Genomic DNA, 13,584 nt, shown 5'->3' with positions numbered 1-13,584 from the left:
GAGGAACGGTATTAAAGGGCCAAAACATTAGGAAGGTTGAGAACCACTGCGTCTAAAAGGTTGTAAGTACAGTTTTAAGAGCACAGGCACTGTTTCAGGTTCTAAGACGTTTTTATTGACTTAGGTATGGCTAGGAATCTGAGCAGTGTTCTTTAGCATTCAGACTGGACAGGGGAAGTAAAAGCTCAGATGGATACAGGACTAGAGGTCTAAGATTCAAAGATACACTACTGGATTATTCATCCCAAAGCAATCAATCTGCTGCTTGAGTTACACATAGAAATCTGAGGCTCTGGGAATGCCGGTGGAAGAAGAGGCACGGGTGTCCTCGCTATTTTTACTGTGCCTTTACTGAATCTCGGAATTTTCAGCGAGTATTTTTTTTTTTCCGAGACAAGGTTTCTCTGTGTAGCCTTGGCCATCCTGGACTCACTTCGTAGACCAGGCTGGCCTCGAACTCACAGCGATCCGCCTGCCTCTGCCTCCCGAATGCTGGGATTAAAGGCATGTGCCACCACGCCCGGCTCAGCGAGTATGTTTTTAGTCAACAAGCATTAAACACACAGAAAATCAATTATCCTTGTCACCTCATAGATATCCATAGCTCAAAACATGCTCGCGCCATCTCCACACTGACACTTCTTAGTCAGATGTGTGGATTAAATGGCTCCATGTATTAATAAAGAGTCATATATTGATATATCACCAAGTTGACTTTTAAATACGTCCATAAAGTGCTAATAGTGTTTTGATTATATTATACTCCTGTTATGTTCTTTTACATGTCTCCATCATTCCTCTAGAAAGGAACCTGCTAGTTTCTTCAGCTATACTGGTGCATCTATGACCCAAAACGATGTTTATGAATCACTTTTTCGGAACGATCCTGCAGACCTCAACAACTCTGAGTTTCTGGATATTCAAAAAGAACAAGTAACTTCACATGAATGCTGGCTGGGTTGGAGATCTGTTGGCAGAGTGCTTGACTGGTATAAAAACCCTGGCTTTGATCCTCAGGAATACATACAGTGGGCGCCTGTATTCCCAGCACTGTTGGGACCTGGGGGTGGGAGAATCAGGTATAAATAATTCTCAGGTACATAGTGAGGTTCAGCTGGGCTACACAGGATTTTACCCAGGAGTGGGGGTTAGGGGGGGCAGGAGAGAAGAAGAGAGTCTTCAAAATGACTGGTAGTACTATTATTTTTGCTTTCAATTATTTTTACAGGATGTTTGTAGAGAAATAGTTTCAGTCCCCCTAGGGGTAGACAGAAAACCTGCTAGAGGTTAAATCAAGTCAGCATCTTTAATAATGAAGAGGTATAGGGAGGCTGGAGAGATGGCTCAGAGGTTAAGGGCACTGGCTGTTCACTGGTTGTGAGCTCAAGTCCCAACAACTATATGGTGGCTCACAACCATCTATAAAGAGATCTAGTGCCCTTTTCTGGCCTGCAGGCACACACTCAGGCAGGCTACTGTGTAAATAATAAGTAAATAAATCTTTTTTAAAATGCAGATCATGGGCCACATAATGTCTACCTATGAATAGATGCTTTGAGGGAGCACTGAAATCTTCCAATATAGACGGGAGAGTGTCAGAGACACAGCCATTACTGAGCCCAGAGACTGACTCACTGTTCACTCTTCCACTCTGCTTTGTGAGGTCATGTGAGCTTGTCAGGCTAATTTTATACCCCCTGCTATGTCTTACAAGTGTGTGGCTCTTTTAATGTCTCCTCTTTCTCCAGTTGTGGAGAATCTCCTGAGCATGCGAAGGAGAATAGGAAATGTCAGCTCTTCATTTTCTCATGAGCAGAGTTATCATGCCTAAACAAGCGTTGTCTAACTAGGTCAATAAAAGGGTATTTCCCAAAATTCTGTCCAGGGACAAGAAGTTGAACAGAGATACACAGTTGCAACATAAGTGGGGATGGTTTTTGTTGTTGTTGTTGTTGTTGTTGTTGTTTTGTTTTGTTTTTTAAAACAGGGAATATGCGTCCAAGGAAGGAAGGAGACTAGAGCAAAGAAAGGCTCAGCTTTTGTATCTCATCAATAGCTCTGCACAGTGTGGGCTTTCTCATTGTGCTGTTACTTACAGGTTTACAGCTTCCTATATTTCATGTTTCTTTAGTATCTCAAATCTCCAAGGGGTGGGTTTTTAAGGTCACCTTCAGGCTGTATAAAGTGCCTGTTTTCTGTCAAGAGTGACAGATGCGAGGGACTGAATGGGCTTTTCCAAACCTCCTCAGCACCATCTTTTTTCCCATATGGTAATCTTTCAGCCTTGAGGACAAGGTCTTCTCTGCTTCATTCTCCACCCTATCTCATGTCCCAGCACAATCCCAACTGGTGGAAAACCTAAATGATGACAAATGAACATAAACTTAGTGGACCAGTCACCAAATGTTGTGAAAGATTACATTTGGTGACAAAAGTAAGGATGGAAGTGCCATGTAATAAAAAGTTGGTATCATCGTTGCTTTTTTTTTTTCCAAAGAAGAATCCACACTCTCCCGGTATGACCATAGAAAATAGAGTGGCAATGCCTCTCTGAAGAGGGGACAGGGCACTGGTCTATGGAGTCCCTCTACTCGCTGAAGATACCTGAATGCCTTTCTGGGTTTCCTACCAGAAAGAAAGAAACAAAGATTAATTTCCAATACTGGAAACCCCAAAGTCAATCCAACCTCCAAATAGTCAACAAAAAAACATTACAATGATTGTTCTGGTCCAATTAGATTTTCATATCAGAAAGCAGTGATGGGCATCTATTGCTGTGAAGCTGGTGAAGAATTATGGAAGAAGCTTGCTTCTTAAAACACAAGCCATACTTTTTTTTTTTTTTTTTTAAAGTAAAGCTCAATGGAAATCCAAGTAGTTGTTTATGGTGTGCAAACCATCGAATGTATGGCTGATTTACTAGAGTCCACAATTAAAAACACAAGCAGAAAATTTTCAGACAAGAAGTTGCTTCCTTAGCTCTGTGGAAGTCACAAGTATGTTGCTTTCTCTTCTTATGACAAAACAATGACCAATACCAACGTGAGTGGGAAAGGCTTTATTTGACTAACATCCCCCATCACAGTCCATCATCGAGAGAAGTCAGGGCAGGTATTTGGATACAGAAACAATCAGACCTAGAAGTGTGCTGCTTCTTGGCTTGCTCACCTTAATCCCAGGACCGTGTGCCAGGGGTGGCACCACTCATGGTGAGCTGTGCTGTCCCACACTGATCATTCATAAAGAAAACATCTTACATACTTGCCTACAGAACATTCTGATGAAGGTTTTTCTTTAAATGAGTTTCCTTCCCTTCAATTGTGTTTGCATCCACCTGTCCTGCCTTCAGGATCCTAGCATTTGCTCTTGTCATCACCTACCACAGCAAGGCACCCCTGATATAAGGACCCCAGCAACCCCAGTTTTTTCTGTTCTCTCTGATCCTGCTGTTTCTCTCTGTGCCCTAATCACCTCTTTCTCTCCCTCTCTGCCCTAGTGGCTCACCACAGGCATTCCTCTCCCTTCCCACAAGAGCCTCCACTTATACCAGATCTGTTGCTTGGGGCAGAATCATTAGGGGCTACATCTTGGCATTGATCCGCCATGTTAACCCCTGGCCACATCATCTTTATAGTTCATAACAAGGTGACCTTTGTTTGGTTCAAGTGGAAAAAAAAAAAAATCCAGCACAATGGTTTGGAGCTATTAGATTAAACACTGCACAAAGAAAGCATTAAGTCCCCAAAGCTATAGCAATCCAGGGTGAACCCAGGGTTATTCTTATTCATGATTTTCATTTTTCCCTTGAATTTTTTGTCCTTTTTATTCTCTTTATGCACTTATGTGTCTGTGTGTGGGTATGTGCACAAGAATGCGGGTGCTCCAGGAACACTAGAGGAATAGGATGCCCCAGGAGTGGGAGCTATAGGCAACTGTGGTTCACCTGATATGGAAATAAACAAGGCCTCTGAAAGAGCAGAAAGTGCTCCTAACAATCCATCTCTGTATCCTTTAAGACAAGGTCACTAGCCCACACAAGATCTAGAATTCAGTTTTATCCCAATTTCCCTGCCTCACCAATTTGATAGCAGGAGTGGACAGTGTGAACCTCCATGCTCACACAATTGTGATTAGCCTGCATTGTGAGCTATTTCAGAATTTTAACGCAGACAAAGGAGCTGGTAACCCACCTGAAAGAAGCAGTGTCCCTTAAATCTTGCTTGTTGCACCCTGACACTTTTACCTACACACTTGGGCCTGCCAGGCAGGGCCTCCAAGGCCCCATGATCAAAGCTTCTCTCTAAAGCAACCGCATATATGAGGAAATACAGTCTGTATTTATTTAGCCATGTTCAAAAGAGCACCAAATGTAGCACCTTAGTACTTGGACAATTGCGTCAAAGTGGAGTAGATGACGTTCATAAGAGTCCGAACACCTTTGCACCATAACTGCAAAAAAAAAAAAAGAACAAAACAAAACAAAAATAAAAAGTACACGCAGAGAGGAAGACCAACTCCAAACACATATCTATATGGAAAAACAAAGAGATTTGGATAAAGAAACTGTCTAATATAAACTTTTGAGACAAGGTTTTTGTGTAGCCTTAGTTGTCCAGGACTAGGGTGCTGGGATTGCAGGCGTACCATACAAGGCCCAGCTAAGATCGAACTTTTATTAGAGTTTAAGATGGTGGCGAATGCCTTAATTGCCAGCACTTGGGAGGCAAGGGGAGGATTGATTTGTGTCCGAGGCAAGCCTGGCCTACAAAGCGAGTCCAGGATAACCCAGGCTACAGAGAAACACTGTCTTGAGGAGAAAAAATGGTCCCAATAAGAACAAGGTAAAAAGGAAACATACACTCTTTTAGAGAAAATGTGGGTGGCTCTGAAAAGAGCCTTTGGGTTCAGCCTTGCACTCTCATTAGCCTTTACGCCCTCTCCCCGCGGATGCGGCGGGCCAGCTGGATGTCCTTGGGCATGATGGTCACACGCTTGGCGTGGATGGCGCACAGGTTGGTGTCCTCAAACAGCCCCACGAGGTAGGCCTCACAGGCCTCCTGCAGCGCCATGACGGCCGAGCTCTGGAAGCGCAGGTCGGTCTTGAAGTCCTGCGCGATCTCGCGCACCAGCCGCTGGAACGGCAGTTTGCGGATCAGCAGCTCGGTGGACTTCTGGTAGCGCCGGATCTCGCGCAGCGCCACGGTGCCGGGCCGGTAGCGGTGGGGCTTCTTGACACCGCCGGTGGCCGGCGCGCTCTTGCGGGCAGCCTTGGTGGCCAGCTGCTTGCGCGGGGCCTTGCCGCCGGTGGACTTACGAGCGGTCTGCTTGGTGCGAGCCATAGTTAAAAAGTGCAGCACACGTGTCTAAATCCGAGAAGAAGATTGTGGCGTAACCGGAGTACTTATATAGAACCTGAACGAGCCCCGTTCTCATTGGACCAAACAAGTACAGTACCGCAGCAACGCTATTGGTAGCTCTGCTCACGCCGCTCTCCAGGGACCGCCCCTTTCATTTTAATATTTTCCCTTGATGTGGTTTTCCACTTTTATGCTTGTGCCTGTCTAAAAAAGAGAAAAGAAAAGCACTATCCCTTTTTGTACTCATTAGAAGGATTCATGCTATTTGAGTGCTAACATTTTAATATGGGCCAGGAACTTCATTGGAAGGTATCGAGCTAAAGGCAATTGTTCAACTAATTTGATGGGTTTTGTATTTTCCTATTACAGATAGGTAGATACAAAAAGTACACATCAATCCCTAGCTTAAACTTTGAGGGGGTCTGATAACGAAGCCTTGTTTCCAATCTATTATGAGTGTTAACAGTGAAACAAGTTTCAAAAACGGCTTTTAGCTGAATAAAAACATTAAGTGAAACTATTATAGGCTGTGCAAACGGGCTAGGGAAAGTCAATACTCTAAACTTTCAGAGAAAGATTGTCTCGCTTAATTTCTGGTTGATGTGACACTAAAAGTCAGAGTAAAACAATACCTGATTCTTCCACTCATAGAAGCAAAGTTACAAACCTGAGGAAATTTTAGTACCTCTAGAAGCCTCGAAATTTTCCAGGACACTTTCAATGAAAATACTGAGAATGTTGACTTTTATATGAAGGTTAGTATTTAGGGTCACACTTGTAAAATTCAGTGAAAATTCTTCGCTATTAAAAACGAACATGACTGTTCCCAGTGCACCAGTAATACTGTGATTGGAAAACTCAGCAAAAGCAAAAGAGCTCTTTCAATGACAATGTGAGTGGCTCTGAAAAGAGCCTTTGTTTTTATATAAGAACCAGAGGCTGGACTTATTTTCCCTTGGCCTTGTGGTGGCTCTCGGTCTTCTTGGGCAGCAGCACGGCCTGGATGTTGGGCAGGACGCCGCCCTGCGCGATGGTGACGCGGCCCAGCAGCTTGTTGAGCTCCTCGTCGTTGCGGATGGCCAGCTGCAGGTGACGTGGGATGATGCGCGTCTTCTTGTTGTCGCGGGCCGCGTTGCCGGCCAGCTCCAGGATCTCGGCCGTCAGGTACTCCAGCACGGCCGCCAGGTAGACCGGGGCGCCGGCGCCCACCCGCTCCGAGTAGTTGCCCTTGCGCAGCAGGCGGTGCACGCGGCCCACGGGAAACTGCAGGCCGGCGCGGGAAGAGCGGGTCTTGGCTTTGGCGCGAGCCTTGCCGCCCTGCTTGCCGCGTCCAGACATACTGTACGAACACAAGTGCAAGTTAACACTTCAAGTGCTGTAGTAAGTCCCTGGGAGCGTAATGAGACACTACTTATACTGATAGATGGAAGTGGAAAAGCTGAAGTGTGATTGGATGAAATTGTGTTTCTCTCTTTAGCCAATAAGAGAGAAGAGATGCAATCAAATTTACATACTAGTGTCACTAACTGATTTTCAAGTCATAGCTGACTATTGTTGAATCCCTTATTTGCATAAACGGTCTATGTAAAAACAGCCTGCGCACACTGCCAGAACCTACGTTCTTACTTTTGCTTTTCACTTTTATCTGTTGTCGCTATGCCAGAGCCGGCGAAGTCCGCTGACGCCCCAAAGAAGGGCTCCAAGAAGGCCATGACCAAGGCCTTCAGAGCCATTCATCTTGTCATTTTAGACGTTGTAATACTTGCTTTTATCTTGTTAAACGAGAAAGGCACTGAATACGGTTAAGTGCACGCTTTTAAAATTAGAGTAAAAAACCTGTGATGGTTTCCTAGCTTTACACCAGTTATTTGTGTAAATTCACCTCCATTTCCACAATGCACCTTTAAAAGTTTCTGAATGTAACTGGTGGTTCTGAAGAGATTATAACAATGCTTACAATGTATCCATTGTATACATATACAATCCCTAGTGTTCGAATGCAACATTGTAATTTTTACACAAGCTACAAAGCAGCAAACATGTTGCAGAACTACAGCTCCTTAAGAGAAAAGTTGGGTGGCTCTGAAAAGAGCCTTTGGGTAATGAGTGAGGCGCGCGCTTGCTCACTTGGAGCTGGTGTACTTGGTGACGGCCTTGGTGCCCTCCGACACGGCGTGCTTGGCCAGCTCCCCGGGCAGCAGCAGGCGCACGGCCGTCTGGATCTCCCGCGACGTGATGGTCGAGCGCTTGTTGTAGTGCGCCAGGCGCGACGCCTCGCTGGCGATGCGCTCGAAGATGTCGTTGACGAACGAGTTCATGATGCCCATGGCCTTGGACGAGATGCCCGTGTCGGGGTGCACCTGCTTCAGCACCTTGTACACGTACACGGAGTAGCTCTCCTTGCGGCTGCGCTTGCGCTTCTTGCCGTCCTTCTTCTGCGCCTTGGTCACGGCCTTCTTGGAACCCTTCTTCGGGGCGGGCGCGGACTTCGCGGGCTCAGGCATGATAGTCTGTTGCTAGTTAACTTCAACAGTGATGTGCGTTACTTGGGTTGCTGTACTTATTTATAGGACTTATATGCAAATATGATATAAAATGCCGCGCGTTTTCATTGGGTAAAATCTAATACTGCCTTATGCAAAATAGAAACTCTGACTCTGACTTAGGATTGGTTGATTCTTTTAGATTACTTTAGCCAATGAGCACCGCAATTTACAATCTACCCTGCCAGTATATCTTGCACGTCCACACACATGACCTCGAGATTCCTCCTTTCAAACATGTCTGGCCGCGGTAAGCAAGGAGGCAAGGCTCGCGCCAAGGCCAAGACCCGCTCTTCCCGCGCCGGCCTGCAGTTCCCCGTGGGCCGCGTACACCGGCTGCTGCGCAAGGGCAACTACTCGGAGCGGGTGGGCGCCGGCGCCCCGGTCTACCTGGCGGCCGTGCTGGAGTACCTGACGGCCGAGATCCTGGAGCTGGCCGGCAACGCGGCCCGCGACAACAAGAAGACGCGCATCATCCCACGTCACCTGCAGCTGGCCATCCGCAACGACGAGGAGCTCAACAAGCTGCTGGGCCGCGTCACCATCGCGCAGGGCGGCGTCCTGCCCAACATCCAGGCCGTGCTGCTGCCCAAGAAGACCGAGAGCCACCACAAGGCCAAGGGAAAATAAGTCCAGCTTCTGGTTCTTAGTATATAAAAACAAAGGCTCTTTTCAGAGCCGCCCACTTTTTTATGTAAAGTGCTGAGACACTAAGCGAGGACTGGGCTACTTTGCATTCGTTGGTGATGGGTACAAACCCAGCTACTTAGGGAAATTAAGTATTCCAAATGAAGGAGTCATGACTTTCTCACAAATAGGTCAAGTTGCCCAGAGAGATAACCGTTTTTCTTTCGATGTGTGCGTACATATGGACAAGAAGGCCATGAAATTGCCTTTCTGCAAAGGCTATCAAGGAAGGATAATTTGTCTAGTTGGATTAATAATTACAGGTATGTACGTCGGGGTCCACATAGCTTTCCTACAATAAGAAAATAAATCCAAAGCATAAAAGATTAATGAAAACCTGCTGATGTTTTATGGAGGATTTGGTTATAGTTTGTTTTTGAGACAGGGTCTTACTATCAAGCTCTGGCTGTCCTGGAACTCACTAAGACCACCAAACTGACTTCCACACAGACACTCCTACCTCTACCTTCCTATTGCTAGGATTAAAGGCATAGACCACTATGCCTGCCAATTGGAGGATTTTAGGTTCCCTACTCTTCAGAAAGAAAATAAAGAGCCAAAACCACTACTAAACTAAAGTGGGCTTAATCTGTTTTAATTGTTCAGTCTTGATTCATTCATTACTCTTGGGAGTTGATTTGTTCAAAGACGGGGCCTGAACAATTGTAAGGATTCAAAAGTGTGGTCTGAGGAGGCAAAGTACTGGCCAGCTACTGTTCCTTTAATACTCCTTGCTTGCATTAATACACATATTTCAAAGGATTTATTTTTATTTCTGTGAAAGTATATGTGTGTGTGTGTGTGTGTGTGTGTGTGTGTGTGTGTGTGTGTGTGTGTGTGTTTGGTGCTCACAGGCTGGAAGAGCGTGCTACAGCCTTGTGATGGAGTCACATGCTGCTGTGATCTGCCAGACAGAAGTGGGTCCTCGGTTCCAGTTCAGCTCCTGTAGAGGAACAGCAAGTGCTCCCACTGCTGAGGCATCTCTATACCATCTTGCTGTACACACCTATTTTATTTATGTGTTCATCCTTTCAATTATTCACTGACAGTGTCACTATGCACCTGGCTATCCTGGACCTTACCTTGTAGCCTTGGTTTCCTTCAGATTCACAGCAGTCCTCCTAGTTCACCCTAGTTTGTTCTGGAAATTACAGTCACTTTGACAGGACAAGGGGTACAGCTGAAATGGTTTCTGGGTATTAATTATGAACAGGAGCAGTGGACAGGGATGAGGTTCAGCTCTAGTAATCCTTGAAATCTTTACAATTATAATCACTGTGGCAAAGTCTAGAAAAAGCAAAGGAAACCAATGAGTAATGGAATTCCTACTCAGTAGGTAGGCCTCAGTAGCCTGCACTGGAAAAGCCCACCTTTTTTCAAAGAAAAAACAACTATGTTTACTTTATGACAGTTACTCTGGTGTGAAATGCAAATAATGTAGTTCCAAGCACACAGCAGACATACGTGTTATGTAATGCATCACTGAGGAAATCATTTAGAAACGTTATGTGGCTCAAGAGAACACAGGCCAAGCATGTGTGCAATTGGCAGGGGGCGGTGGAAATATGGTCAGACAGGCAAATATCTATCAGAAATTATATATTGCTATCTTTGGGTTATTTTTCCCCCATATGGGAAAAAATAATTCTGTTTTGTAATGAAAAGAATTCATCTCCATTGTCAGGACCTTTCAAGTAAGCATCTAAACGTATGGAAGCCGGGGAGGGGGCTTTAACAAACAAATTAAAACCATGAACGCCTAGGACTAAGCTTTCATGTGACAATGAACGGAAACATGTTTCATAGTTACCTTAATTCCAAGATTCAAACATTTCTTGGCAGAAGTTAGAGTTCCTTCATGGTACCCAGAGTCACTTCCTGGATGTCTCCAAGGAGCACACACCCTATATGCATTTCCCACCTTCCCTCGTGGAAGCAATGACAGCTTAACATAGATGGGGCTGGGGGCTGATGCTCAATTTCCAGAGCCAAGGACACGAAAAGGCCAGAACCAACCCAGCTCCTTCAAATAAGCCAATGGCATACTCCTTCAGCACAGTATTCTTAAGGAGTAAATTGAGGCATTATCAGGAGATTGGCTCCTCACCTTCACCTGCCTGATCCTCATGCGCACCTTTTCTTGAAGACTGTCAGCATAAGTTCATCAGAGGCTCTCCGACCCTCAAACTACATGGGAAATATCAGAACCACTCTCGAGATGAAAACATGTCTCAGCCTCATCCACAGCCATTATATACAATAATTACTTTCTAACTTCTCTGCAGGTTTTAGTCTTGACAATACATACATTTCCCCATCATTTCTCAGCCTGTACAGTAAATTTGTAGATAACCTTATAATTAATTCTTAAAGAAAAAATTTTAAAGTATATTTAAATTGTTCTCAAATTAATATTAACATACCTTCCCAGTGACAAATCACTGGGAGATTGTGAAAGGGCAAAAACCTCATTAATATATGTAGCATGTGTCCAGGTCTAGCGAATGATGCTGACCATAAATAGAAGATTCACCCCCCCACCCATTATTTTTTAGATTTATTTATTATGTATACAGTAATCTGCCTCCATGTACACTTGCAGGCCAGAAGTGGACATCAGATCCCACTATAGATGGTTGTAAGCCACCATGTGGTTAAGTACTCTTAACCTCTGAGCCATATCTCCAGCCTCAGATTCCCATAACATAGATGTACTTTTTTTTTTTTTTTTTTTTTTTTGATGTACTTTAAAGGTATGGATTCCAAATATATTGTTATCCTTAGATCTCTTTCAGGTCCCAGATTCAGGTTACACTTTCAACAATTTAAAAAGAGATTCCACTACAAGTCTGGTCACTTGGGCAGATGGGAAATTGACACTCTTTTTGAGTAGCCACCTAGGTCCCTCTTGCCCACCCGGCAAATTTATGCTTCTCTTGGTAAGAGTACCTGGGACTTAGAGGCAGGCCAGGACTTAATGGTGGTTGTTATTCTACACAGCCCCTAGCTACTCCTTAGAAGGATGTTCTTGGATGTGAGGGAAGAGGATAATGGCTGGTTATAAATTTCTCCTTTAGTTATCAAAATAAAATCTATTTGGAGGTCAGTCTTAATAAATAATCATTAGCATCCTAGTACCCTAAAATGTGCTTGTCCTTAAGAGGCTTACATACCATACTACTTATCAATGGGGTATTTCTGAGGCCCTGCTCCTTACCTAAATTCTACTCTCTCCTAAGCAAACCTATTAGTAATTTCTTTAAGCATATACTGTCACTTTGAGTTTCTTCTACATTATATCAATAAAAGGATTAAAACTATTAAGGTCTTAAAGCATTTCAGAAGTGGAAATGTTACATATGATTTTTTTAAACAGGGATAAAATGTTGCAAGTCTAGAGTGGAACAAAACTACTGTCTATGCAGCCAATAATCTTTGAAGTTCTTAGCTTGGGCTGTCACATTTTTGTTTATGTGTTTAGCTTGTAGCCCCAAGCACAGAAGCTGTTCATGATATGATGGTCAGCGGACGAACCTGCAAGATTGCACTTGCTTCCTCCACCCTGTGGCTTCCGTGGGCTAACACTAAAACCCTTGCCTTTGGACTCAAAGGCTCGTACCTGATGAGCCATCTTCCCACCTCTGATCTTCGGGGTGTTGTCTGCTACACAATTACGATACTGCAGGTAAAAAGTAATTCAGTGTTTGACTGTATCAGCAGCAAAGACAGAAATAAGTGAGTATCTTTCCATACAATGCTATTGTGGACAGAACCTTTTTGTGCTGTACAGCAGAGCCCTCCATGTTTCCTTGTTTTGAGATATTTTGTCCAAAATGTACATCTTTACTAGGAAAAGAAAAGAAAATAGGAACAAAATGTGTGAATCCTCCTAGATTCATAGTTTAGAGGGGTGATGGACAAAATGGGATGCACCAAGATATGGTCAGTGTCTGTACATGAACCCGGAACTTCACAGTCTTCTAGGCAACCCCTCCCCTTCCTCCACATTCCTGCCGCTTTTAGTATCACTGCACTTGTGCTCAGCCTTTAGATATGAAGATGCTGATCTATTTAGGCACAGTAAAGTGGTCCCAGAAAGAAAAGCCCCTTATTCTGGCCACTTTGGTTGTGGACAGCTGTACGCATGGGTCGGGGAATTCTCTATGATCAAGGCCATAAGATATGCTCAGTGATAAACATGACTTGAGGTTGAAGCAACCTGGTGTGTGGACTTTTCCCCTGGAGCTGCTGGTATAGACAATTTTCCTTAGGACATAAACATTGACTCTTAGTTAGCTTGACCTCATCCAGGGAGTTCTTTCTGGACCAGAGTTGGAGGTCTTTTGTGATGCATTGGAGTCTGGTAGCCATTTAACAGAATGGAGTCTGACTAACGTGGTCCCTGCTAACATGGGCCCTGTTAATGTGGGCCCTTCAGGCTGACCAGAAATCTGTAACGCAGTAAAATAAATAAATAAATAAATAATAAAGGATAACTGAAGTTAGGGCAATAAGCAGGAACTGGAGAGATGGCTCAATGATGAAAAGCACTGACTGCTCTTGCAAAGGACTGGAGTAAGTTCCCAGCAATGACATGGCATCTAACAGACCGTAACAGCAGCCTACAACTCCAGTTCCAGGGAACTTGACAACTTCTTTTAGCCCTGTACTCAGCACTGGATATAACTGGTGGACACCCATGCAGCCAAAACACTAACATATGTAAAATTAAATTTGTTTAATTTATTTAAGAGTGGAAAAGACCGTGCCACACATTCTGTCTCCTCCCACTCTGGCAATTATGGGTTGGCTCTGGGAGTCCTAGGGGAAATAAATAAATAAGTAAGCAAATAATAAAAAGAAAATTTCTGGAGCCCTCCCCTCTTACTTCTGCCCACATTCTTGGTTTTCAAAACGATATGCAAAGTAGCTATAAATGGGAATTTCCAATTTACTGCGAAGGAGCCTGTTTGGTAGATGTCACAGCACTTGAGTGT

General features: G+C 44.3%; 5 protein-coding genes across 5 annotated transcripts in view; 1 reads left to right on the top strand and 4 right to left on the bottom strand.

Annotated features, from left to right (window-relative positions):
• LOC127209183 (histone H2A type 1-B) overlaps window positions 1-8,570 on the top strand; it is a 92,307-nt gene extending 83,737 nt beyond the window's left edge. The window contains exon 2 of the mRNA XM_051168770.1: window positions 8,387-8,570. Within this exon, the coding sequence (XP_051024727.1) occupies window positions 8,387-8,530 (144 nt within the window). The 3' untranslated portion in view covers window positions 8,531-8,570. The remainder of the gene's footprint in view (window positions 1-8,386) is intronic.
• Window positions 1-13,584, bottom strand: part of LOC127209174 (histone H2A type 1-B) — a 190,752-nt gene that overhangs the window by 150,789 nt on the left and 26,379 nt on the right. The gene's annotated exons all lie outside the window — the stretch shown is intronic.
• LOC127209129 (histone H3.1) lies at window positions 4,874-5,339 on the bottom strand. The gene has a single exon (XM_051168698.1). The coding sequence runs from the start codon at window positions 5,337-5,339 to the stop codon at window positions 4,929-4,931; it is 411 nt and encodes a 136-aa protein (XP_051024655.1). The 3' UTR covers window positions 4,874-4,928.
• On the bottom strand, window positions 6,287-6,704 carry LOC127209460 (histone H2A type 1-B). Its single transcript, XM_051169107.1, has one exon. The coding sequence runs from the start codon at window positions 6,693-6,695 to the stop codon at window positions 6,303-6,305; it is 393 nt and encodes a 130-aa protein (XP_051025064.1). The 5' UTR covers window positions 6,696-6,704; the 3' UTR covers window positions 6,287-6,302.
• LOC127209345 (histone H2B type 1-F/J/L) lies at window positions 7,469-7,861 on the bottom strand. Its single transcript, XM_051168948.1, has one exon. The coding sequence runs from the start codon at window positions 7,859-7,861 to the stop codon at window positions 7,481-7,483; it is 381 nt and encodes a 126-aa protein (XP_051024905.1). The 3' UTR covers window positions 7,469-7,480.

Source organism: Acomys russatus, chromosome 3, assembly GCF_903995435.1.
Source record: "Acomys russatus chromosome 3, mAcoRus1.1, whole genome shotgun sequence".
Classification (NCBI taxonomy): Eukaryota; Metazoa; Chordata; class Mammalia; order Rodentia; family Muridae; genus Acomys; species Acomys russatus.
Note: the sequence above shows the minus strand (reverse complement) of the source record. Positions and strands in the feature narration are given on the sequence as shown.